Source organism: Cyprinodon tularosa, unplaced genomic scaffold (assembly GCF_016077235.1).
Source record: "Cyprinodon tularosa strain WSP-4 unplaced genomic scaffold, ASM1607723v1 ctg249, whole genome shotgun sequence".
In the NCBI taxonomy this organism is placed as follows: domain Eukaryota; kingdom Metazoa; phylum Chordata; class Actinopteri; order Cyprinodontiformes; family Cyprinodontidae; genus Cyprinodon; species Cyprinodon tularosa.
Genome location: NW_024038924.1, coordinates 506,173 through 533,247, shown reverse-complemented (window position 1 = coordinate 533,247; position 27,075 = coordinate 506,173). Strand labels below are relative to the sequence as shown.

The following is a 27,075-nucleotide window of genomic DNA, read 5'->3' as shown; positions in this document are numbered from 1 at the left end:
AAGAGTCATCCAAGTTTTTATGTCTTCAAGACATGCCTGGTCTATGCCAACCTTTTTTTTTTTAAACAGAGTTCCTCTCTCAGTCAAAGTTATTGATGATTGTCCAAAAGTGGAACATACAATAACTGATTATAAAATAAAACTAATTTAATTCTTCTCTTAGGCATTTTATTATTTCCATCTCGAATAAAAAACAACACAAATATGTTACCTTTAAGTCAGGAAGGAATCAAAATCAAACCATATTATATAGAATAGAACAGAAATTCCCTTTATTATTCTACAATGGGTAAATTCTGGTGTTTACAGCAAAAGATCACAGAAAAAAATGGTCACTCAACTGTGGACCTTAGAAGAGTGTATGAAAATAAAATAATAGTAAAGAGTAAACCTATATTTATAAAACCCGAGCTCATTTGAGTAACTCCCTTATAATTACATTTAAACTTGATGAATTGGGTACAAAATACAGACCAAAATTATAATTAGTATTACTTTGTATTCATCAAGACCCCTAAGCTGCTTTGATGAGCATAGCTTAATGTGAAAAAAACAGCTGATACCGGGCTGTTCTCTACATGCATTCTGTTCCTCTGCTTGGTTTAGATGTGTGTCACAGCCGAAGGTGGTAAAGGGTGATAAAAGCTTGTTTATTTTTTCATTTAGATCCTCACAAAACAAAACAGACCCCGACCCTATTTTATTTTACTACCTAAGAAATAACTTATTGTCATCAATCCCTCACAATGCTCTCGTGGACCACTAGGGGTACATGTACCCCAAGTTGGGAATCACCGGTCTATGTAATGAGTTAGATTCATCTGGAGTCATAGAGAGGTATAGCTGAGTGTCGTCAGGTTATATATATATATATATATATATATATATATATATGTATATACACTCACCGGCCACTTTATTAGGTACACCTGTCCAACTGCTCGTTAACACTTAATTTCTAAGCAGCCAATCACATGGCGGCAACTCAGCACTTGAGGCATGTAGACATGGTCAAGACAATCTCCTGCAGTTCAAACCGAGCATCAGTATGGGGAAGAAAGGTGATTTGAGTGACTTTGAACGTGGCATGATTGTTGGTGCCAGAAGGGCTGGTCTGAGTATTTCAGAAACTGCTGATCTACTGGGATTTTCACGCACAACCATCTCTAGGGTTTACAGAGAATGGTCCGAAAAAGAAAAAACATCCAGTGAGCGGCAGTTCTGTGGGCGGAAATGCCTTGTTGATGCCAGAGGTCAGAGGAGAATGGCCAGACTGGTTCAAGCTGATAGAAGGGCAACAGTGACTCAAATAACCACCCGTTACAACCAAGGTGGGCAGAAGAGCATCTCTGAATGCACAGTACGTCGAACTTTGAGGCAGATGGGCTACAGCAGCAGAAGACCACACCGGGTGCCACTCCTTTCAGCTAAGAACAGGAAACTGAGGCTACAATTTGCACAAGCTCATCGAAATTGGACAATAGAAGATTGGAAAAACGTTGCCTGGTCTGATGAGTCTCGATTTCTGCTGCGACATTCGGATGGTAGGGTCAGAATTTGGCATCTACAACATAAAAGCATGGATCCATCCTGCCTTGTATCAACGGTTCAGGCTGGTGGTGGTGGTGTCATGGTGTGGGGAATATTTTCTTGGCACTCTTTGGGCCCCTTGGTACCAATTGAGCATCGTTGCAACGCCACAGCCTACCTGAGTATTGTTGCTGACCATGTCCATCCCTTTATGACCACAATGTACCCAACTTCTGATGGCTACTTTCAGCAGGATAATGCGCCATGTCATAAAGCTGGAATCATCTCAGACTGGTTTCTTGAACATGACAATGAGTTCACTGTACTCAAATGGCCTCCGCGGTCACCAGATCTGCGGCAACTGTGTGATGCCATCATGTCAATATTGACCAAACTTCCTGAGGAATACTTCCAGCACCTTGTTGAATCTATGCCACGAAGAATTGAGGCAGTTCTGAAGGCAAAAGGGGGTCCAACCCGTTACTAGCATGGGGTACCTAATAAAGTGGCCGGTGAGTGTATATATATATATATAGTCAAGACCCTAGCACTGATCCCTGTGGTACTCCACATGTAACCCTGGAGCATGAAGAAGGTTTATCATTAACCTGAACAAACTGTTATTGGTCAGATAGATGAGATTTAAACCAGTCTAGTGCTGTTCCTTTAATTCCTAAAAAGTATTAAAGTCTAATTAAAGGATTATTATGATCAACTGTGTCAAATGCAGCACTGAGAACTAACAGGACAAGCACAGATACAAGTCCATTATCTGAGGCCATGAGAATATCATTAGTGACTTTCACCAGAGCTGTTTTAGTGCTATGATGAGCTCTAAAGCCAGACTGAAACTCTTGAAAAAATGAATCATGGTGAAAGTGGTCACACACTGTTTGGACATTTTCTCCATAATTTTAGATAAGAAAGAAGGATTAGATTAACTGCAAGTCTTTAGTTGACCAAGTTCTCTGGGTCAAGAAACCTTTTTTAAGGATACGTTTAATTACAGCAACCTTATAAGCCTGAAGTACACATCGCTGTAACAGTGATAGATTAATCACATCTAAAATGGAGGTGGAAATCAGAGGGAAGATTTCCTTAAATAACTGGACCTGACATACAAGTTGAAGCTTAGATGATGACAATAGTTCAATGTTTTTTTTTTCTCTTTTTCACAAGTGAGGACAAGTTGATGTACAAACAGGAATCAGGAATTTTGACTGGTGCAAGGGGAACCATGATGGTCAACATGGGGGAAAACTCAAGAGCTAGTGGTGGATGTATGCACAGACAGACCCACTGCACTGACACCAACATTACTGACCCTTATTAATACCTTGGTGTTCACCAAAGCAATGAAATGGATTGGAGTAACAATAATGATGCTCTTTAAAGACTTAACAGAGAGGCAACCTAAACTGCAATGTGTTTTTTTTTTTTTTGCTGTTATTTTTACATTTATGGACTTTGGAAGCAACACTTAGGTCTTCTCCACTGCGGGATGTTTTTATAACTCCACACAAGAAAAAAAATCTTGTCAGGCTCAGCTATGATAAATATTTTGAATTCAGTGTTTGCAAATTTAAATCCAACAAACAGAAAAGATTCTCTGTGTTCTGAGTCATCTTAGACAAGATGTTTGTCTGTAAAGGAATCAACATGTACATGAGCTGTGCTTAAGTGATTGGCAGATGTTCCTTTACACTTGAACAAGGGGAGAAAAACAGGAATTTATATGAATATATATAAAAATAATAAATGATTTAAATGTTGAATCTTAAAATCCTTTAAGTTAACTGTGCATACCTTAGTCTATGGATGACATTGTTAGGCTAGCTACATTAGGTAATGTGACCTGGCCTTGTACTGCTCCATCTCCATAGCAGAACATCAGGAAAAGCTCTGACTTTGATGTTAATCGCATGAGCCTAATGTTTCCCTAGATTAACACATCTGTCCTCACTCAGACTCCCACTTTCTCCCATGATACTCTACGCCAAAGAAAGCCTAACCATCTCAACAGTGCAGTTAAAAGAAGTTGATAACATGATTCTGAAAAATCCTCAAACCTGTTCGTCTCTCATCCAGCCCTCCCTGACGCTTCTTCTGAGACTGGATTAATCCAGACTTCCCTCTAATCCAATTAAACATGAGGAGCAGAGGTGCTGTCATCGTCAAACATGTTTCTGCAAGGGCTGGCTGAAGGAAAAAAGCCTTGAGACAGATTAAGGCGGAGAAAGATCCTTAATTTGTTAATCACTGAACTCTGCTGGCACCGATAAGCCAAGCGAGCACGTCTTTATACATGCAGCCTGGAATGAGCGAGGAGTCAAGCGTGAAACACAAAGGAGGAATCAAGAACAATTACCGGGCGATGACGAGAGGATCAAACGTGGATTCATTTCATTATCTGGACGATGCCTCGCTGCCTCTCCTTCTCTAAATGCAAGCGTCTGCCTCTGAGGAGCAGACAGAAGATGTGTGTTGGATTTTAGGCCTGTTGTGGAGAGATAGATTATGTTTGAAACTGTCTGTGTGGCATTTTTAATCTTCCACAAACTCTTTATTTTTACCCTCCAGATTACTCTGTTATCTTCGAAAGGTGTCTTAACATTCCTAAAATCTTTTTGGGGGGTTTCACCCATTTATCATGGGTTTCACTACAGTAATTTGTTAAGCAACTGAATTCAGGCATAACTAGTCTTCTCTGACTTATTGAGTTGTTTACACATTATAAATGACATTTCATAAAATTCAATTCAGTTTAGTTATATAGTTTCAAATCAACACATCCAATCATCCCCCGCTTAACCAACATTGCTCATCTCAACACTTGGCCCTGCCCCTTAGGGTCTCTTGGTGGGACAGGGTTATGTTATTGCAGGGTGAGTCGAACTGTAGATATGGTCGTGATGTGAGCAGCCATTATACTTGAGCCCTTCCCTGACTTATGAAGATCAACCAACAGTTACTTTATTCCATTGCTCTTGTAGCTAAAAGCTACAAGCCTCATTACTTAAATACTTAAAGGCCCAGTCCCATTTGTCTCATTTGGCTCTGAAAACACTACAGTGAGTTCCCTCCACAGGAAGTCCACTTAATAAAGGAATTGCAAGTGAAGATTTTCTCCTTAGGAATTGGGACACCACTAGCTGCAAAACAGCCCTGTAGATGGTGGTAATACGTAGCCTGTATACTTTATTGACATGTCCAGCTACGTCATGCACATTGTTTTTTTAAACATGTGGCTAATTGTAAAAATATACTTACATTGGTGCATTTCTTTTCCACAAGCGGATGCCCTTTTTCTTTTTTCTGAATATGTTCTGGGAAGCCACTTTGTTCCAAGCCAGCTGTTGACCACCCTTGGTCTGAACGAATAATTTTAAGGGTTTAAGGGCCCTTACCCCTAGATCTTGAAAATTATTTGAATACACTACCCATACACGTAAATGTGCAAAACCGTGTGCTAGGGCCCAAAATGAGTGCAAGTGATAGAAATGGGCAGTGTTGTGCCTGAACGCGTTCATTGAACGAAAGTTCATGAACTCGTTCATATTTTGGGCGAACGTGAACTGAACGTACTGCATTATTGCCTGATGAACGTTTTTGTGAACTCGTTCATTCTGGCGTCTGTGAACGGCACGCTCTCTCAGTTCAACTCCGTTCAATAGGTTGCCAGATTTCTATAAAGCCCTCCAGGCGAAACCCCGGCTAAATCACACCGTAAACAGGCCTTAATATGTAGCGGGAAAAACACCCAATCTGGCAACAGCAGCTACCAGCGTCGTAGCCTACAGCCGCGTGCGTCATCAAAACAAAATGCAGCATGGAGGCGACTTAAAACAGGTTTATGACCAGGTGGTCGGTGAGGATGATGGCAACAAGTTTGCCCGCCGGCTTTCAGTAAAAAAATCCGCACTTCAGTAACCTTAAATTCCTACCTCAGCCTGGTCCCTCAGTTTGTGTTAGTAAAATCTTCTTGAGCGGAGGTCTTCAACAGGGGATCCGCGACCCCTAGGGGGTCTACGGAGGTACTGCATGAGGGTCTGCATGGTTAGTTGATATTTTTATATTCCCCCCCTGCATTTTTTCCCCCCACTAATTGAAATGTCTTTAAATACTCATTAACATGAAATCAACACACTGTAGTAAACAGATAAATGGAGGCAGAAGATGTCTTTCAGTCATCAATGCTCACATTCAGCGACACACAGGAGCTCTTTCAAGCTGGGCACCGTTTCCTTCACAACACCTGTCCCATCAACCAGGAATCAGAATCAGAAAAACCTTAATAATCCCAGGGAGAAATTAATTTCTTTACATTACTCCATCTGTAATAGAGTGACTACAGGACACAATTTCATACAATATATATAAATAGGGGGTCCCCGCTCCATCTCGCCATCAGTTTGGGGGTCCTTGGTCTGGAAAAGAAGACCCCTGTTCTTGAGGGTTTTACTATCCATGTAACTTGTTTGTTAAACCTGCCTGGTATAATTTTCCAGGATTCCTTTTTAGTATGTATTGAAATGGAATTTCAAATGGAAAAAATTATTAAAATAAAAAAAAAAAAACATTTGCACCTTAAAGACTACTTTCCTATTTTTCTTTTAATAATTACTCATAAAAAGACCATTCAAGCAGCACATTTTTCCTGCTGTTTTTGAGAATATACTGTAGGGGTGAAAGCTGCAGCTGCTACTAGTGTGAAGTGAATGGACAGCAACAAAGCGTTAAAGCAACAATGGGGAAATGCTGTCCCCTCAATGCTAATGTAAACCCTGGTTGGATAAGGATTCAAAACTGGATATGAAGATGAAATCTGACGCACAGTTTCAGTGATACAACTGATAAAATAATTGCTGTCTGTGGTTCTACAGTAGGCTATGGTGTAATTGAGCAATATATGAAAAAAAAAAGAAAAAAAAGAACTATTAACTAGTTCGTTTTTTGGAATTGTGAACTATGAACTGAACTAGTTCATTTTAAAATGTGTGAACTGAACTTTGAACTAGTTCACGTAGAAAGAGAACTTTCCCAACACTGGAAATGGGCCATATTCCCAGGAAATGAATTGGAATGTATCGGTTTTCTATTCAAAGTGATTTGAATTGATAAGTATACAAAAATGATTAAATAACAATATTTCATCTGAATGAACCACTAATGCTGTAAAACATAATATATACATATTCTGCACACACACATATATATATATATATATATATATATATATATATATATATATATATATATATATATATATATATATATATATATATCAAATATTTTTTGTCTGTTTAACCACTTGCACCGATATTCAGTCTCTCCTATAAACCAACTACATTGGCAGACTTTTAATACACAAGTTGTTTCTTTTAATGCTGGTTATTATCTTTTATTCAGTTGCTGTGTATTGATTTTTAATATGTTCAGTAGCTGTTAGCACTCCCAGACCTTTGCAAATAAAGTTGGAATGGAATAACTGGGGATGGTGTTTTTAAGCTTATTTGAATTTTGAGCTTGATGACCAATATGACTTTGAAGATGTGGCACATATTGCAAAGACAGGCCTCATCTCCCTGGTTCTGAGTTAATTATCTTACGTCATAAGCATCTTCCCAACCTGTGAACATTCACCCTGTTCCAGATGAAGGTGATGTGGAGCAGCTGAGTTTGCTCATTGCAGTGGAATGAAAAATGGCTTGTTTAAAAGCCAATTCAAAACGGTCTCTTGCATCATTATCACATAAACACACATACACACACAGTTGGCTTTGGTGTCTTTTGACACTTGGCCTCAAGTCGTGATTGATAGATGCTGTTTACTTCTGGGCAAGGCACTCAATTTCAACTTAAGATGCCATTAGTGAAAAACAGTGCTTTCTCAGAGGAGGAAAAACAAACTAAAATAACTCTTATTAAGATAATTATGAGTTATAGATGCTATTAGGACTCAATGGATCTTTGTTATTGTGACTAATACTTGTTTTGTTGTTTTTTTGAGGTGATTTGACAATTTGACTCCTCTTCAGTTATTGATAGTGAGTTTTCTACTCTTCAATTAATTCATTCATTTTATTTATATAGGGCCAATTCACAGCACATGTCATTTAAGGTACTTTACAGAGAAAATACTGTACTGTCAGATTGGTTAGGAAAATCAATTGATTGCATTCAGTCATTAACTCGCAAGCTATGCTCCTCCTGGATGAGCTTGCAGTGACGACTTTTACTTGCATTTTGTCATTGCCTCTCCAGTGTTCTCTCAGAATAAGAATACATGTACCAACAGTGGAGAGTAAAACTCCATTTTAGCAGAAAGAAACCTTCAGCAGAACCAGGCTAAGTGTGAGCTGCCATCTGCCAAGGCCGACTGTGTTCAAGAAGACAGAAGCAGATTTAAAGAAAGAAGCTGAGATACAAATGGTATCCGTTAGCTAGCCCCACAAGTGGCTAGACACAACCAGGCAGACGAGCTCCAAGCCAATTATTAAAGATTTCTACGGCAGTAGCACAGCTGATATTTCAATTCAAGATGGAGTCACAGATGAACAGGCACAGACCAAGTGAAGCTACTACGATGAGGAAAAAGCAGGGAGGGCATAAAGTTATAAGTGGAACTTGACAAATACTGCAGAATGGCAGAATAGAGATAGAATAAAGCAGAATGAGGAAAAGCGGCTCCCATGTGAACCAGCCGACTAAACATATAGCAGCACAGATACAGAATATAGCTCAGGACAACTAACTATTTGATGAGGTATAAGAAAGGTAAAGCAACAATAGGGCCAAGGTAGAACCATAAATGCAGCACCTAATAAAGAATCATAAACTGCAGTTTTGTGAACCCCAATGACCTAGGTATAAGAAAAATGCTCAGTTTACTTACTGATATGCTATAAAAAATGCAAACCTAAACCAAGGAACAATCAAAATGCTAAAAATCTGAGAAAGAAGGTATACATTCTGTGGCACTTAATGTTGGCTAATCTCTATTCCAACAAGGAAGAATCAAAGTTTTTTTTTATTAGAACCAACAATTTTTGTTACTTTGGAAAAGAAAAACCATAACAATATTTATTTAACCCTTTATAGGGCCCTCAGTGAAACACTTTGGAAATCTAAATTTTGAGTCAATAGTGTTATTGGAATCCAGGACAAGACCTTATTATCTTTGTAACATAAAAAAATTGACATTTTGATGGCAAAAATTAATGTCAGTGTAATTACAAGAAACACCAACTTGCCAAAATATATTTAGAAAAATAACAAAAGGGCTTCACATTTTTCAGTTTATATACCTAAATATAATTGTTAAATAGGCTTATTAACTTTTCAAATGTACTTTTAAACTTTTCAATTAGCTTTTTACCTTTTTTTTAACTTAACTTTTTTTTCAACTTAATTTACAGTGCTCGTCTAATTGGTCAAATGCCAAAATAAGGTATACAGCCATGTAGCAGTATCTTTGCTGAATGGCTGCATATAGCTTCTAGACCTCACTGAGTGACGGGGGTGGGGGTGGGGGGGGGGGGGGGGGGGGGGGGGGGTATGCAAGTGATCAAAGACTGTAACTTGCCCTATAATGTTGGGTCTGTGTTGGGTGCATGTGACTTACCTTTCTCTTGTGTTTGGCAGGATGAGCTCCCAGCTGATGCCACTTTGCTGCAATCAGGAGGCAGTAGTTAGAGGAGTGGATTTCCTAGGATGGACGCCAGTTGTTTAACTTTCACACTGTGGTAACTTACCCGCTAGTTCCTCCTGTTCAGATATTTTTGGTGTGAACTTACCTTCCTTGTCCTTCTTTTGTTCCAGTCGCGCTGGTTCCAAGTCCATCTTCCTCACTGCCTCCTGGATCCATCCAAAGAGCTCATCTGCCCGTCCGCCCATCAGAGAAAGAGAAAGTGAGTCCCTCTGAGCCTCCCTGGTGCGTCCATTTCTAGGGCAACCAAACTATCTGTGTTTTTCAGAAAATAAATCTCTGAAACGACTTAAGTTTGTCTGACTGTGACTGTGCCTGCTCTAAAGTTGATCGTAGCATCATGTCATATAAAGGGTAAATGTAAACATGCTTCTTCATTGTTTTCACTGGCCATGAAGTTACTGAACACAACAAAAGGGATGAAGGACCATTGGCCCAAAACCGATCCAGACCTAAGGATCACCCCTTAATAAGATGGAGTTAGTCGCTGTGGAAAGGTATAATTGTTAGGGTCAGAACAGGTAGACCCATTATTCGAGGCAGATAAACAGTTTAGGCTTAAAAGTTAATTAAGAGCAGATATTAGAGCAGGCATTTAGCTGGAAGTGCTTGCACACAAACATGTGGGTCACTAACCTAGTCTTAATGTCCACTTCTGGTCCAGGAGTAGAGGTAGATCCCAGCTGCCATGCTGCCAACCCTGTGCAGCTCAGGGAGTCCCAGATAGAGAGGTACTGGAGATTGGAGGACAGGCAGGTTGTCAGAACCGTGAAGACGAACGTGAGCAGAATGAGCCATATAGCGAAGCCAAAGACGAGGTCGGGGACATGGTCGTTGGTCAGAGCCAGGAGATCAGATCCAGGATGGAATCGGATCTCCTGGAGATCAGATCCAGGATGGAATCGGGATGGAATCGGGTCACAGATCCAGGTTTGATTGACAGAGCAGCAGACAGGCAGGGTTAGTACTCAGGAAATGAATTCAGTTGATACACAACGGGCAGAGATCAGGCAAGTAGTCAGGTCAGGCGGAAGCCGGAAGACAAGTCAGGCAATCACAATCCGACGGGAGCAGTCAGGCTCGGAAGTTGAGAGGCAGACAGCTCAGGATCAGGAAGTCAGAACTAAGAAGGCTGGAATAATTCTCACCAATGGCTCGAAAATAATAATGACTGGTCTTAAGGCTGGTTAGATAGTGACCAATGCAGGTGGATCAGATGAGCGAGTAATGAGAACTGGGTGGAGCTAAGCAGGTGTGTGAAATGAGTGATGAGACCAGTCATCAGTACCAACAGTATGACAATAATCTGGATGGGCAAATGGATGGGCAAACCGATGGATAGACAGAGAGATTGATGACTGGATAGAATAATGGACTTTGAAGACTTTTTGAAAGGCAAGTTAAACATGTCAAAGACCCAAACAAAGGCTCAGATGCCTTTAACTTACATGCATTGCAACATCCCTCCACACATTTTGCACTCATCTGTGATTGGATCATTGAAGCAATACGTCTAATTGGAACTCTCGGAAATTGTGTATTAGTTCCATTTTCTCCGTGACTTGCTAAGTCAGAGGTTTTGTTTAATTTTTAAGTAAAATTCTAAACTGAATAAACAAATATGTTCTACGTCCTAATCCATCTATATCATCACTTTTGAACTAGACCCCAAGATTTTTAAACTCCTCAACTTTAGGAGGAAACATCTGACCTCTTGATAAGTTTACCAACATAACCTCAGATATTGAGAACCTGACTCTCACACCCAGCTTCTCCACACTCAGCAGTGAATCTTCCAGTATAGACAGAGCAATTCTTCTGGTTGAACAAGAATCAGATCAAGCTTAAAAGGATCAGCAAAGCCTTATATCCATAGGCGGATCTACTGGGGTGGCATAGGGTGGCAAATGCCACCCTAAATGACAGCCTTGCCACCCCAGCTGCCACCCCAGTTGGCGGCAGGGGTGGCGAGGCTTATAAATTATGGATCATTTGAGAATTACGACCGCTAATTTCTAATGTCGGACTGCAGTGAATGCAGCACGAGATGACGCGAGAGTGACTGAGACTGATTGTTTTGAAAACCGAATGGGGCAAAGCGAGGGAGCCAGGGGTGATGGGGAGAGGAGAGACAGGATGAAACAGGTAGAAAATGATTAACTATCTATCGAGAAATTAAACCATAATGAAAGCACAATGTTGCTAGCATAGCTGCAATGCTGATTTTGAGATGATAAAAATCAGGTTGCAGAACGTTATTTCTCTAACTATGATGTTAGTTAGGCCTGACGTCTCAGGCTCATAAAGACATATTTGCGGTCAACTATGACAGAAAAGAGACGATCAAGTTTGGTTGTACTCAAATCAAAATGCACAAAGGCATTGGATCTAGATACATTAGTGAAGCGTTTTGCTGAGCAACATGGAAATCGCCGCATTCAGCTGTTATAGTCATGTTAACTTTATGTTATGCTCTCTGGTGAGCCTTTACAGAGCTGCTACATTTTCTTTTGGCACCTGAGAAAATCTGATATTTCCTTTAATAAAACCAAAAGTGTTAAAAGTTAAAAATGTGATACTGGTGTAAATCCTGCTTAATATGAAGCAGTGTTGTTGTTTCTTTTTTGTATATATAATATGAAATTATCCAGAAATGACCTGTATGAACCTACTCACAAGCAAAATGTATTTTTATGTTGCTGCTTTTCAGATTTGTGGAGATTTTGATGTAACATACAGAACCCGCCTTTTTGTTGATTTGTTGATACAGCAGTATGGAGGACCAACTCTGCCATATTTAAAAATAAATACAGAAATAAATAAACGCTCAATAAATAAATAAGCATACAATTAATTGCCACCAAAAATACAAACAACAAATAAATGTAAGTAGAAATTATATTATACAGCTAGTCATAAAGGTATATAACTCTTTTAATTGGCTTCTTTATTTCTTTGCCTTTTTAATATTTACCTTATTTATTTTTTTGTCATTTATTATCTTCAACTTCATTTTTTAATTACTTATATTTTTAAGTATTTATTTATGTGCATGTTATCATATTTTTGTCTGTTTTATTCTTCCTTTGTATTTTTTACCCTAGTTATTTCTTCGCCGCTATTTCTTTCTGCCTGCCCTTTTAACATTTCTACCTGCCATTATAATATAATTTCTAATTACATTGATTTGTTGGTTGTATTTTTGGTGGCAATTAATTGTATGCTTATTTATTTATTGAGCATTTATTTATTTATGTATTTATTTTTAAATATGGCAGAGTTGGTCCTCCATATACAGCTCTATCTACAGCAGATCTACATGCATGAAATGTCCCTTTCATATTGCCTTAACTGCTGTATTTCAAGTTACTGAGGAACAAATGGGGTAAATGTGTGTTCAGAGTAAACATTACATAGATGTCTAGTACCTTGTTCGGGTGCCTTGACCCGTTTATTTCCACTGTGTAGTTCTGCTCACTTTAGTACAGCTCAGTCCATAGATCTCTAATGGGGAACTTTTTCTTTCTGTAGTTTCTTCTTGTGCAAATGCTGCAAAGCTGCCTCTCTGACAGTCAATCTCACACATCTGTGACTCAGCACCTGTGTCTCACCTTAATACCTTTCCTGTCATAAGGCCCCTCTGGAAGTAGTGTTATCGTTCTTCTATCTCCTATTAAGTGAGATCACATTGTACGATGTATTATTAATATGAACTGTTTCACATGAAACACTAGTACTGTACATACTATTCTCACCAAACTGTGATAACTGTGATTAAATTCAGTGTAAACAAATGCCATATGTTGCCACCCCTAAAAAATCCCTGCCCCCCTCTTGCCACCCCATAGATAATTTTCTAGATCCACCCCTGCTTATATCCCAACAGAACTTTCATAAAAAAAAATAAAAAAAACTCAGTACTTCTCCTAAAATAAAACAAAAACAAACATGAGAACAACCAGACTCTCCTTGGATAAAAATCTGGTCCACCGTTCAACACTAACAGAATCTGAGGGGGAATTTTCCTTTTTATAAAAAAAAAAGTAAAAATATGTAATCCCTGGATAGTTGAAGCAATATCTCAGTCAGTCTTTTTTAATACTGGGACTACTACCCCTTCTTTTGGTCACCTCAAAGGTCTTATTCCAATTCTCTATGTAGAAAAAGGCATTTTAATTAATGCAACACTGTCCAAGGTCTTAACATGAATCTCTCCCTCTCTCTTTCTTCACTCCCTTACTGTTTGTAGGGGAAATCTCCTCAGACTTCCATCTTAACTTTAAAGAATGTTTGTCTGTTCTTGTACTTTTTGCTGTCTGTCACAGTTTCATCTCCTGATTAACTTCCACACTTCACCGCTTGCAGAAATTAAACGTAGTTTTAACTGTCACTTCTGATTCCTACTTGAGCTTTAAGAGCCCCATGACAAATCGATGCACAACAAATATTTTCTCAAGTCACTGGATTTTCACATTTTCTCCAAATAATGGGAAATACATGCTTGTTGTCTTTTTGTCTGGATTTTCTTTGTTTCAGGGATCCCTGCTCAGGATACACAAAGGAAGAGAGCCTATGCTGAAACCAAACGGCGTGCAAAGGAATTAACATTCTAATTAAAACCTAATTAGACTTTGATTTGCCTGATAATTATACTCGTGTGTTGCTGTTCCCTGCACTGTTCAGATTTGATGAGCTGTGTTATGGTAATTACCTGGCTGATGTAGAGTTGTGTGACAGTTCAGTTTCTTTTTATGCTGAGACAAATCAAAATAAAAGGAATTGAGTTTGTTTGGGGAGACGCATTCCTGGGAATAATTGCCTCTTACACCTAATGAAATCAGAATAAATCGAATTGAGTATAAGTCTATTTCAACAATGTGCATTTTCATTTAGATTTCTGGGACAATTATGAACCTACTGGGGTGCAATAACACACAGACAAATATTTATGTTTAAATGGACATTTAAGTTGCATTTCTCTCTGAAAATGCAAGTGAGGAAACTTTTGAGCCCATTTAGCCTATAACACATTGCATACTGTATGAAACTCTCACTAATAATGATGTTATCTAGCAGAAAAGTCTATCTTTTTGGGGGTCTCCAAATCCAGTCTTGATCTACTGCCCTGAACACGTTAGATGCATGTGTTGAAGCACGTATGTGTTGAAGAGGTAATTTATTTATCCTAATCCCTCTTCAACATGCTATCAGGGTTTGCCAGGGTCTAGTATACACTGTAGTGCAATTCCTTTAATCCAGGAGTGTCGGAGCAGGGTTGCATCTAAGACCTGCAGAGAAATAGCCCTCAGTGACTGGGGTTGAAAATCCAGAAGGGTTAACTTGTAGTCCTTTTAAAGCAGTCTTATAAAAATGCTCTTATTGCTTTCTGTTAGTCTTTGAAAGTTTTTATTGGGACTTTGACTGTTTTATAGTCATTTAAGTTCCCTTAGATTTTAGAGCAGGGTTCCTAGATTTTGGCTTTTGAATTCATGTGTACTGAAGGTTTTAGATATATCTCTACTTTTACACACCTGAATCAGATAACCAGTACATTAGCAGGACTCTGGAGAAATTAAGTGCATACTGAGGAAGTAATTCAGCCACTTGATTCAGGTGTGGAAGCAGAGGCACATCTAAGAAGTGCAGGACACTAGAGAAACGATTTTGTTTGTTTGTTAACCCACCCAATCATGTTTTACCTCCAACAAAGTGAGTCTCATAGAACCAACAACTGACATACAAAAGAAGAGATTCTGCAGAGGAAAGTGATGGGAACTGAGAGTCAATTGACTATTGATACCATATTTCCTGGATCTGTTTTAGGACTGTGACACTGCTAGAGACCCCTTACAACCTCTAAATAAACTCTTTGAACTTCTACCAAATACCAAGTACCAAACTTCAAACTGCCTATACTAAGATGATGTAATCTAAATAACTTCTGTTTTCATATTTTCTGTGGTTTTATCAGAACAATTTACAGGACTTAAAGGGGAACACCGTTTTTTTTTACATTTGGGCCCTTGATTTTACGTTATTACATCATGTTCTACTCACCCATATTAGTTTTGTGTCATTTGGAGCTGTTTCGAAGATATTCAGTTTTATAATCCAAGTAACAACTTCCTAGTCTTCCTATGGGCAACGAGTTGAAGGCACAAACTAAACTGTTCAGAACTTGTTCTTTATGGTACGCCAGCATTCATAACATGTAGGAATGAATCACTGTCTCCCAGACATCCGCGGTTATATTTTCTATATTTATATTTTTTCAAAGCAAAGCAGAGTGTGTATAACGTCATCCGCACAGACTGGCTACCATGGGCGTAGGTTTGCATAGGGACCATAGGGACATGTCCCTACCAAAATTTTGAACCAACCTAATTGTCCCGACCAATAATTGGATGTGAGCAACAATAATTTACAGCAGTTTTTGCAGCAGTGGCTTCTTTTCCTCTCGCAGCTCCTCTGCCTGGTCTCTCCTGTCCCTTTCATGTAGCAGCGCATGGAACTGTGCTGCGCTGTTTAACTCAACTCTCATTGGTTGTTATGCCTTAAGTTCCGCCTTCTCTCTCTCTGATTGGCTGTTTTCTAGTCCGCGTGTGCTTGGAGCGCAACATTGAAAATTTATTCACACTAGAATGCAGCGGTTACTACAATTAATATTAGGCTACAAAACTAGTCCCGATAAAAAAAAAATTAATATCATGTACACTAAAAAACAAAAACCTTTTTTTTTCTTTTATAAAACGAAATATTCTGAGTCAGCCAGGAGTTCTGAAGACTGCTGGAAAAATGGGCAAATAAAGGCTGTAAGCCATCAAAATTTCTGATTCTTAGCCACAGCCAACTAAAAAAGAAAATGTGAGGGTTTGCTTTTTACCGATATTAAGTTGATATTACTGTTTTCATTTTTTTGTTTTTATTTTTACAATTTTGATATAATAACTGATCTAAGTGGGTTGCTCTGTGGGGAAAGGCACATTTTACATTTATATTACTGTGTGTTTTAAAGTCTCTATACTCCAGTTAATTAGGAATCACTTACTAAATTAGTTGACGATTATTGAAATAATCAATTAATATGATTCATTTTTTTCAGCCCCAGATGAAATACATGAAATTGGCGACACAGAGTAACTACAGCCCAGATGTTCAACTTTTATAGTGAAGTTAATATCTTAATGAATGTATTATTTTGCTTGATACAGAGAGAGAATAGTAGGTACAAATATTAGAGTGGGGTTTAACTCTGCACAATTCTATATCTTCAAAAGAAAATACTGTATTTACCTTCTCTCTTAGTCATTCAAAGGAAACCGTTTTCAAAGTGGAAAACAGTCCTAATTCCACATTCATCAGAGCCGGTGATACTTCAAACATTGATAAACAGCATCTAATGAGTGTAGAGCTTATAACATTTTTATTAATGGAGCAAAATGTTGCTTTTCTCTTTTAACAATGAATTCCTCTTATCAGTACGGATGCTCACATCGAGCATAAAAAAGGGCATGCATATTTGCATAGCACCAATGACACCAGACCAATAGTGTCCCTACCAAAGTTCAAATCAAACCTACGCCCTTGCTGGCTACCGTTCCTTCTTCCTGTCTGCTGAACTGCTGCTAGTTTTACTCACATGCCTGGAAGATGTCTAGTGCTACTACCACAGATGATCTCGCTCTCGAAATGGAATTGAACGATTCAGATTAGCTAGCCGAATGAATAGAAGGGGTAGAACCCAGACGCCTGTGGCCCGGGCGGCCTGTTACGACTACAGTCCAGCGCGCGGATGACGTCATACATGTGCTGCTTTGTTTAAAAAATATATAAATATAAAAAATATAACTGTGGATGTCTTGGGGACAGTGATTTGCCTACATGTTATGAATGCTGGCTTACCATAAAGAATACATAACGAACAGTTTAGTTTGTGCCTTCAACTCATTGCCCATAGGAAGATGTTACTTGGATCTAACAAAACGGAATATCTTCAGAACAGCTCCAAATGACACAAAACTCATATGATTAAGTAGAACATGATGTAATAACGTAAAATCAAGGGCCCAATGTAAAAAGAAAACGGCGTTCCCTTGTAAGTTGCTCCTGTTTGCTTTTACACAGAGATTTTTAGACCAAACCAAACATGTGGCAGTTGAAACACATTGTTTCAGGGTTTAGTTGTGCCACTGCCCATCTGGAAAACTTCACAAAAACCATGAGCTTTTAAAATCATTTTGTTTTTGGATTAGGGCTTATAAAATGTTTATTTTCTACTCGAATACGCTGCTCTTATATTGGTCTTGTCATCCTTATTTTAGTATACTGGGATAGGCAAGCAAATGTTAAAAGCATTCCAAAGGTTTCAAATGCTTTGGTGTAGCCTTAATCATTTTGATAAATTGATCAATGATGGATGTAGGTGCTACCATGTCAACATTCAAGGTTTAAATTACTTTGAGGTGTAGATAAATTATTTTAATGATTTCTCAGAAGATTTTGCAGCACTTTGGGAAAGTAGGACGCCTCAAATAGCTGATAATTGATACTGTTTCTGATTCCTACCTATGAATTGATTCCAAGTACTTACACTTTTGCTTGGAACATAATTCCCAATGTCCAAAGGTTGTGTTTTCATGGTGATTAAATTTAAAGATTGTGTGTGTGAAAATATCAGAGTTTGTTTTTTTGCTTTGTTTATTTATATGTCTGCTGACACTGAACTGTTTGAGCATAATAAAACTAGTCTCAGCTGCTCAAACAAAGATTTTTCTCTTAAACAATTATGATTGTTTCAGTAAAGAAAAACATTGGCACACTGGCTTTAACTTTGAGGCCAACAATGACACATGTAGCATGTTGTGTGAAACAGAAAAAAATTCTGCAAATATCACTTATTTTTTTTACTTTATTTCATTGCAAACAGGAGAAATGCAGGTAATCCAGGTAAAATGCAGTGTCAGATATCATGTAAGGGTTCTTCCTAAATTTTACAGCCTGGAGTCACGTCTTCTGCTAGCAACACATGCTCTGTTCAAACAAGTAGTATGACTGATTAGACAAGGAAACCTGGAATTTCCTGTATGCTCTGGAAAGCACCACCTAACGAAATATATCCTTTTAAACCTGTGGGCGTGTTTACTGAGGTGACAGGAGTGATGAAATTAAATTACTCATCTCAAGTCAATAGATACAACTGTGAAAACATTTGCATTATCTGTCTGTAGTTTTATGCTTTTGGAATGCTACTTTGCCACATGTTCCTCCCATTGCATTTGATTAGATGGAGCTATGTAGCGAGCTCCATGGGTGGAGCATAGCTTTTTTTTTCTGCTTGCAGCTCTATGGTTCTAGTGCCGCACTGAAGGGCTTGGTTCCCACTGCAGATTATCGTCCAGGTTTAGGGATTTAAAGCAACCAGAATGATAATGGAGGCACCTGCAGCTTTGTAATGTGTGCAGAACATTTAAAAAAATGGATTCGCAGAGCTCAACAAATCAAAGTATCATCCAAAGTAGATTCATTTCAGTAATTTAATTAAATTAATTAAAATCAACATTGTCAAGATTTTTAAAACTTGGAAGGAATCAGGGATAATCCACCTAAAAAGGGAAGGGAATCATAATCTATTTAAAAGTAGTAAAAAAGTTCTGACTAAAACAAATAAGTTTTGCTCAGCAGCTCTGCATGTCTTTAAGGTCGTGAATGGTTTGGAGCTATAGCAGCAGAAATGTCTGAACATTTGAGTTTAAAATCATACATTTAGAATTAATCTTCTCAGGTTACACATATCTTTTTTTTTTTACCTTACAATAGTTATAATAATCGCCAATAAAGGAAAAAAAGTTTCAACAAAAATCCCCATTCTTGTATTTTATTTATTTCTATACCTTTTTCAATGAATTGTTTTATGTGCCACTATTTTAACGCACAATTCTTCTCAGTGTTGCAGACTTTTGACATCCTAGAATGTGTTTTCCTACAGTCAAACCTGACACAGACAAATGTTCTTAGTTGTAATGCACTAAAAAAAAATAATGCAACCGTTTTTGGTATCTACTTAATCATATTTAGCTCCTTTAACATAATAGTTTTATTTCCTGCCATGCTAACATTAAAACAATGTGTTAAAGTAACTAAATATGATTAAGTAGATACCGAGAATGGTTGCATTATTTTTTTTTTGTGTATTTTTAGCGAGGGTTTTCTACACCTGAGACCTTTCTAAAGCAAAAAGTTGATTGGCTGCATGCTTTTCTTTATACGTTTCGCTAAAACAAGACCATTGATAGAGTAAATGTAGCTGATGTCTTTTATACTTTACAATTTATTACTCAGAAACCTGGAAATGCTTCATGTCTTTTGGCAGCTGAGAAAACAGATCACATGCGTTCCTTTAGGAACCTTCTCTGGCCACTTTCATTAGTGACCCAGGATGGGGTAAAACTATAGAGTAAATTAGCAAGCCAGGCAATAGTTTTAAAATAATATTTTAACGCTAATAAAGTCTCTTGATGTTAATTATTCCATAACTGATCAGTTGCTGTGTAAAAACCTAAAATGTGAGTTTTCATTCAACAATTATTCACTGTAAAGTCCACAAAACTTTTGCATGACTGGAAAAGTTTTTAGTCATAACTTATTTCTTCTGTTTTGTTGTGGTAGCTGTTGTTGTTAGCACCATCTAAAGTTGGAATGTGTTGGAAGATATTCACTATTTATCAAAAAAAAAAAAAAAAGGAAGACACACAAATATATACAAATACTGTAGATAACGCATGTGCAAACTCGATACATCTTCCTACACCATCGTTTCCACTTCAAACATGACAGGCTTCACATCTGGATTCTCTTCCTGTCTCTATTACAAAAGCTGTCCTTTTTGCTGCAGCAACTGCTTCCTCTGTATGTCTAAACAGTTCCTATCTGCCACGTGTTCACACCATTTGCAATAAATGGTGTCATAGGGTCTGTGTAAGCCCATTTACACAGCAAACCTTGTGACGACATGGTGAGAAAAACTGTAAATACAGGTTCCCATGTCTTTTGTGAGTTGAATTTTAGCATGAGAAGGCTTTAGAAATAGGAAATGGAAAAAAACAAAATCCCCCATTGCATGTTGATCTCTGCTGCTCAATTGGAGGCTCTGTTGTTTTTAAGCCAATTACTAACTAATAACATGTGCTTTTAGGTACAAAACAAATTAAGTCTTTTTTTCAACTTTTTTTTGTTTTTTTATGTGCAAATTTAGCCTCTGATAAAACTTTTTAACTGCTTGTTTTTTCTAGATACTTACATTTAACCAAAATAATTTACAGTTATGTAAGCAGTTTTCAAGAACTAACAGGCAATATGTGAACTTTACATTTTGGAAATGAAAGGAAATAATAAATATTTATATCATTATTGCTGTATTTCATTTCAAATTTGCCTGACTGTTAAGTTCATCCAGATGTCGCTGAGCACGCACTCTTCACTGGGAGCTGCATAACAGCTCCACTGGGGCATGCGCACCAGCTCATGAGGCCTTTGTGTGCTTTCGGAAATCTGTAAATCAAAGTGAATTTGTGAAAAAAAATAAAAAAAAAGCATTCGGATTTCCCCTTCAAATACCTAAACACTGTGAAATATTTAAGAACCTGTGGATATTTCATAAATGTACAGTTGCAGAGGGCGTTAAGCTAAGCAGGTGATCTATAGTCATAAAGTACTTCCTGATTTAGGTGTGTTTAGGAAATGACTCATTTTAAGAGCAGACTGAGATTTGTAAGAATGTATAAGACCAGAGTGACTGTTTTATATTACTTATGTTCGGCTAATTTAATATTTTAGATAAACTCAAAAAGTTTTATCAAAGTTGATATATTCTAGAAATCATCAGCGATTGTGGAAACTTAACAATAAGACTTGAAACGACTTTGATTCTGTGCCTTATTTCCAATTAAATTAGTAGTTTATATTGCACTAAATGTTTATCTGAAAAAGGAACTCTTCTCCATTGTTTGTGAGAATGTCCTAAAGTCCAGAAGTTTTGAAAGGATGTTATTAGGCGTCTATCTGAACTGCTTAAAGTAAAAGTCCCATTAGAGGTTAAAATCTGTGTTCTAGGAATATATCCAATAGAATTTAAACAATCGCGGAAGAAAACTACATTGATAGACTATAGATTTCTTCAAGCTAGAAGATCTATTTCTACTATGCTGGAGGAGCCTGGAGGCCCCCCTCCATGGGACTCTGGAGGAAAGAGGGTCACTTGGACTGGAAAACTAACATGCATTGCCAAGAGCAAACAACAGGACTTTGAGAATCTATGGGAGCCATATATATGAGCATCATAGGGACTGAAAGTGGAGCTTATTGATGGTAGTTTTGAATGGATGTCTTGACCACAGTTTTTATATATATATTGCCCCCCTTTTTTTCTTCTTTTTTACTGTAAGTCTGCCTTAATCTGAAGGGCTTTGTATGTTTTTGGAACTAGACAAATTCAGGTTTAAGTGGTGAATGCATGAGTGAATTTAAGTGTGTATATGTACATGTTAAAAGGTTAAATTTGTTATCTGTAAGTTTTGTTGTATAAAAAGAGAAAATTCAATAAAATATATTGGAGGAAAAAAATTGAGGTTTATTGTAGGACTCTGGTAGCCTGGGTGCCGTTCCGAACTTAGTCCCGCCCACAAAGTTTGACTCAATTCTGACTAGAATTGAGTCGGACTACGTCAGGCTAGGACTCTGGACCACTGAGAAGCAGACTAGGCTTTCTTTTCTTGATCCGATGGGTTTTAGACATTGTCTTAGGTTATGGAGTAGTTCTTTACAATCAATCCTAAAACAGCAACACATGGCCTGCATACAGGACATGGTATATGTTTTTGTGATGATGACTTGATCTACATGTTTAGTCCTGCAAATCACCAAACTCTTAAAAGAGCTGTGTTTGACTATCAACAAGTGAGTATTTGCATCTATTTCTGGGTTACCTTTTGCTTCCACTCAACCTTCAAGCCTATCGATTTATATAAATACTCTGGTATCAAGTGTAATACAAGAGTAGATGTCAATATTTTTATTTTTTCCAAAAGAGATAGCTGGATTTAAGAGTTAATTTACTCGAATTTTTTAAAATTATAAACCGGAAATTAAATTGAATGTGAGAAATGTTCTTTATTATGTTAAAGAAAGCAAAAGCCATAAATGATTCATATTGTAACTGAAGCTGTTTCCCACTAACAGTCGACGAAGGGTATTATTACAGGTTTTTTCAGTTGAACGTGAATGCACCCTAACTTCTCTCCTCACTCTGAACTTGAGCGCAGATAAACTTGTTCTTAGGCAAGATTTGTTAAGATTTGTTTTGCGGTTTTGGGACCTGTTCAGTTGCGGGTTTTAGTTTGATCGAGGATGTCAATGAGTTAGGAGTGAGTCAGGAAGATGTAGAAACTACAGGCGCTGACGTCGCCGCGGTAGTTTCCTTTATTTTGCAGCTCAATCGCTGAACTTTATTGTTGGGGGGGGAGTCTCAAGAAGTAACAGCTGCTCTTTGTTTAACCCTGCGCTGGATGCGACCGACTATTCCGGTTTTCTGTGAAGGAGAACTGTGGAAAAATGTTGAGAAAGTTTTCTGCGTGTCCCACTGTGGAGGAGAAGGTTGTTCAAGAAAGGAGGCTGTGGGCTGCAGCTCTGGCTCTGGCCCTTCTGGGCTTGTTTGCAGCGCCTGGCTGGGCAGAGGAAGCCTCCTGTCACGGAGCTTATGACCTCTACTTTGTTTTGGACAGGTAAGTTTACAAAGAAAAACATTAGGTCTGAGTGTCTGGAGCAATACTAATCCTAAAAAACGGATTTTTGTAATGAATTGCTGCCTTTAAAAGGTTGGAAATAAGAGTTTCCTGACTTTTCATTAGGTGTTTTCAATTATTTTACCTAAAGATGGACTAAAAGAGTGAATTATGTTATGTATTCACACCTTTCTGCTCGTGATGTGCAAAACAACACAGGTTGCATCCTGGATACATAAGGAAGTTATAGATTAATTATGTTAAAAGCTAAATTTGAATTTAAGCAGAGTACAAAAAAAAAAAAAAAAAAAAAAGTGGCTGGAGCAATAATCATTTTAAAAACGCATTTGTTTTTTTTAAACAAATGGCTGCCTTTAAAAGGTTGGGAATAAGAGTTTACTAACTTTTCATGAGGTATTTTTAATTATTTTACTCAAAGATGGACTAAAATAGTAAATTATAGTATGTATAAACACCTTTTTGCCTATGATGTGCAAAACAAAGCAGGTTGCATCCTGGATACATAAAGGAGGTATAGATTAATTATGTCGAAAGATTCATTTTGAGTTTAAGCAGAGTACAATATAAAGAAAAAAAGTAGCCGGAGCAATAACAATTCTAAAAAAATGGATTTTGTAATAAATTGCTACCTTTAAAAGGTTGGGAATAAGAGTTTACTGATTTTTCATGCGGTGTTTTTAATAATTTTACTCAAAGATGGACTAACATAGTGAATTACAGTATGTAATCGCACCTTTTTTGCTCAATATGTGCAAAAAAAACGCAGGTTACATCCTGGATACATACAGGAGGTATAGATTAATAAAGTTGAAAACTTCATTTTAATTTAAGCACAGTACAAAATAAAATAAAAAAAACATTGAAAAACCAATTAAGCCAATTAAGAAAGATAATAAGCTGATAAAATTAGCTGCATTTGACTTTTTCCAGGTTTGGAAAGAGGGTGCTGGGTTCAAATCCCAGTTATTCACCTTATTCTTTGACCCAGGGTCGCTACATGCATCTTACTATAGATTTATCCTGGTTTAGGTTTTAGTTTTGTGATCTTAGGTTTAGGTATGACCCCTATGTCCTTAGGGTTAGTTAATAGCAGAGCGGTATGGAGAATCTGCAACAGCATGGCCTTGAATCACACTTTATGATGGGTCACAGAATATGGTGTAACACCAGCCTCAGGTGTAGCAGGTATTGTCCTTGTGTACGCCTGGGTTTTCTTCCTGTCTCTGGATGCTCTGGCTTTCTTCAATAGTCCAGAAAACATGACAAGTCTTCCTAAACTCCCCCTCAGTATGAGTGCATTGATTGTCCTCTGTGTCTCTCTAAGATGGACTTTGACCTGTCCAGGACGTCCCTTGTCTGTTGTCCAATAATCGGTAGAAGAAAGAGACCAGCCCGTCTGCTAACGTGCAAGAATAAGAAAGTAAAGACAACTTATGGATGAAGGGATGTTATGGTGCTGAGGAGCAACTAAACAGGGACTCCTCTTGTTTGGTTCTGGTCTTATAAACATGGGCTTTTGGTTAATTTACACCTTTTGCTAAATTATACCTCCATACTATACCATTATATTGCCCAGATCTTCACTACCATGTAGGCCTACATTTCACATCCTGAAAAAGATAAAAAATGTTCAGTTTATTTTTATCTGAGTTTGTTTTGATTATTTGTCTACTATACAATTAGTCTAATATATAATTTAATACCTGAATATTTCTATTTGTTTTTATATGGGGATAAGAATATGACCCCTGATCAAACACTGATGTTAAGGTGATGAATTTTATTTATTAGAGCCATAAGACCCACTTTTCTTATAAAGTTTTGGTTGTCAAGGCAGGTGTGGAAAACCCAACTTTGGTTATATGAAAAACTCACAGACTAGTCGAGGAATTTTTAATAAAATGTCCTCTGATGTAGATCACTTCATATTGAAGCTGTTAAAAAAAAAAAAAAAAAAAAAAAGAAGAGGATTCAGAGCCAAGAATAGAGACCAATTGTAAGCTTTGTTTGATTTGGGGACTGGGTGATAAGATCCGGTTTCTCTGATGTTGCTCAGATGAGCTGCACCAACTCACTGATTACATCTTAAAAATACAGTCACTATATTCTAAGTTGCTAAAATTAAAATAATTTTTTCTTTTATATCTACCCACGCTGCTGCATCCCTGAGTCTTAGCAGGTTACACCTAGAAGCTTCACTCTAAAGCAGGCAAGCTTATTGTTTTGTAACCCGATTGCTGAAAGATTTTTTTTTTTTTGCAATTTCAAACTTCAAATTTTTTCTTTTTTTGATTAAAGAAAAAACAGCAGCCCACGCCCTTATTTGCAAAACTTTGCAACACTGATGTAAAAGTCAGATTTCCACATCTGTTGTGTGCACGGTATTTTAGTTAGCTGATTTTTGCTGTGATTGTTTAGAGAGTTGGAAATGAGGCCGACATGTCTTGGTAATGCAGAGCAGATCCGACAATCTTTGTAGAATTTACTGACTCCAGGTTTGCTGGAGTTTTTTTCTCTTCCAGAAAGTCTTTCAAAATTTATCAAATTTTATCTTAAAATCATTCAAAGGAGTCTGAAATATCTGTATTTAAATACATCTCTGAGAAAAAAATAGCTTAAGCAAAATTGATAGTTATTCTCTTTTGCATTGTGGGTGCTTACCACACGCAGCAGGAAACTCTGTAAACCACACAGGCCTTATTGTGACCTCACTCCCCTCAGATGGCATTCCCCTTATTTCATCTGCATAATAATCTTTGTGTGTGTGTTTTGTTCCTCATTTTTTATCATGTAATGCAAAAAATATTTTCAAATCAATATGAAGATGGTTTGCATGAGTTTGAATGTATATGCTTTAAGTCAAATAATTCAACTAATAAATTTCTAAAGCTAAAGGAAATAAGCTGACTTCAGGTGCTTTATATTTTGTTAAATCAGTTGCAAACTTAATGCCGTAAGCTTTTGCTAATGTAATATCGATTGCTTGATTGCAGATACAAGCATTTCCAGTTGGTTAATGATGCTGCTAAATTTCATCCCTAGATCCAAGTTCTGATTTCCAAGGTATATCAAATTGTTATTTTTTATCTGGAAACCAAACTCTACAAGAAAAGGACTATATCTATATATAAAATGCAAGATGCTGTAAGATCCTTCTCTATTGTTCATGCTTCTGCATTTTAACCCTATTTCCTTATCCGGATGTGTTGAAAGAGTACTGATTAAAATGTGATCATGAGGTAAAAATGTTGGCTATGATCATAAAAGCAAAAGGTATAAAAACATTCTTAAATTTTGAAATTTATCTGTTGTGGTTGTAGTGAATTTGGGAAGTGAAAGGTGCTAATTCATCATATTATATGTAATTGCAATACATGACAAAAAGGTAGAATTGTGAACCTAATTCCTGTTTAGTGTTTAGTAAAGTCTGATGAGGTTCAGCTGAGAATGTCTTGTAAAATAAAACCCTTGGAGGCACTGATGGGCCTTTGAAGGATCCTGTGTGAATCATGCTAGCGTTTATATTAACATTTGATGCCGCTTTAACTCATCCCTACTTCCTGTGTTTTTCATGAGGCCTGAGTGCTGCTACAGCGACTTCCTGGTCAGATTCGGCCAGCTCAGCAGAACTCTGCAGCGGCGCCATGTTATCTTGAGTTTAGTGCCATAACAGCAACTGTTTTTAATCCTGTCCTCCTCTGGGTTGGAGCTGTGCCATCAGAGGGCCAGTTAGACGCCACTCCCCTGACCCATTTCCAAACTTCCATGTTCTCATCTAAATTGAACAAAAATCACCAGATGATGGCCAAGATTGCTGGCCATATCTCAGTTAGCCTCTTATCTGTGTTTCTTTTTAGTTTATTCTGTTGCTGCAGATGAAGCAGCTTTACTGGATTTATTGTGTGATACGATCCAATCCTTTATGGCAAAAGTAGAAAAGATGAATTATACCTTTGTTATGTCACAATGGAGAAATTCAGGTATGACAATGACAACTACATGACACAGAGTAGAAAACGTACAGGTACACACAAGGCAGAA

At 37.6% G+C, this 27,075-nt stretch overlaps 1 protein-coding gene and 1 long non-coding RNA gene across 2 annotated transcripts in view; both read left to right on the top strand.

Annotated features, from left to right (window-relative positions):
• The window catches only part of LOC119785447, a 44,572-nt gene extending 30,719 nt beyond the window's left edge, over window positions 1-13,853 (top strand). Inside the window, exons 3-6 of the long non-coding RNA XR_005281036.1 lie at window positions 7,541-7,577; window positions 9,175-9,275; window positions 9,352-9,440; window positions 13,775-13,853. This is a non-coding gene — a long non-coding RNA (uncharacterized LOC119785447). The remainder of the gene's footprint in view (window positions 1-7,540; window positions 7,578-9,174; window positions 9,276-9,351; window positions 9,441-13,774) is intronic.
• An 8,666-nt stretch (window positions 13,854-22,519) lies between these two features.
• Window positions 22,520-27,075, top strand: part of antxr2a (ANTXR cell adhesion molecule 2a) — a 109,013-nt gene continuing 104,457 nt past the window's right edge. Inside the window, exon 1 of the mRNA XM_038288140.1 lies at window positions 22,520-23,013. Coding sequence (XP_038144068.1) covers window positions 22,844-23,013 — 170 coding nt within the window. The 5' untranslated portion in view covers window positions 22,520-22,843. The remainder of the gene's footprint in view (window positions 23,014-27,075) is intronic.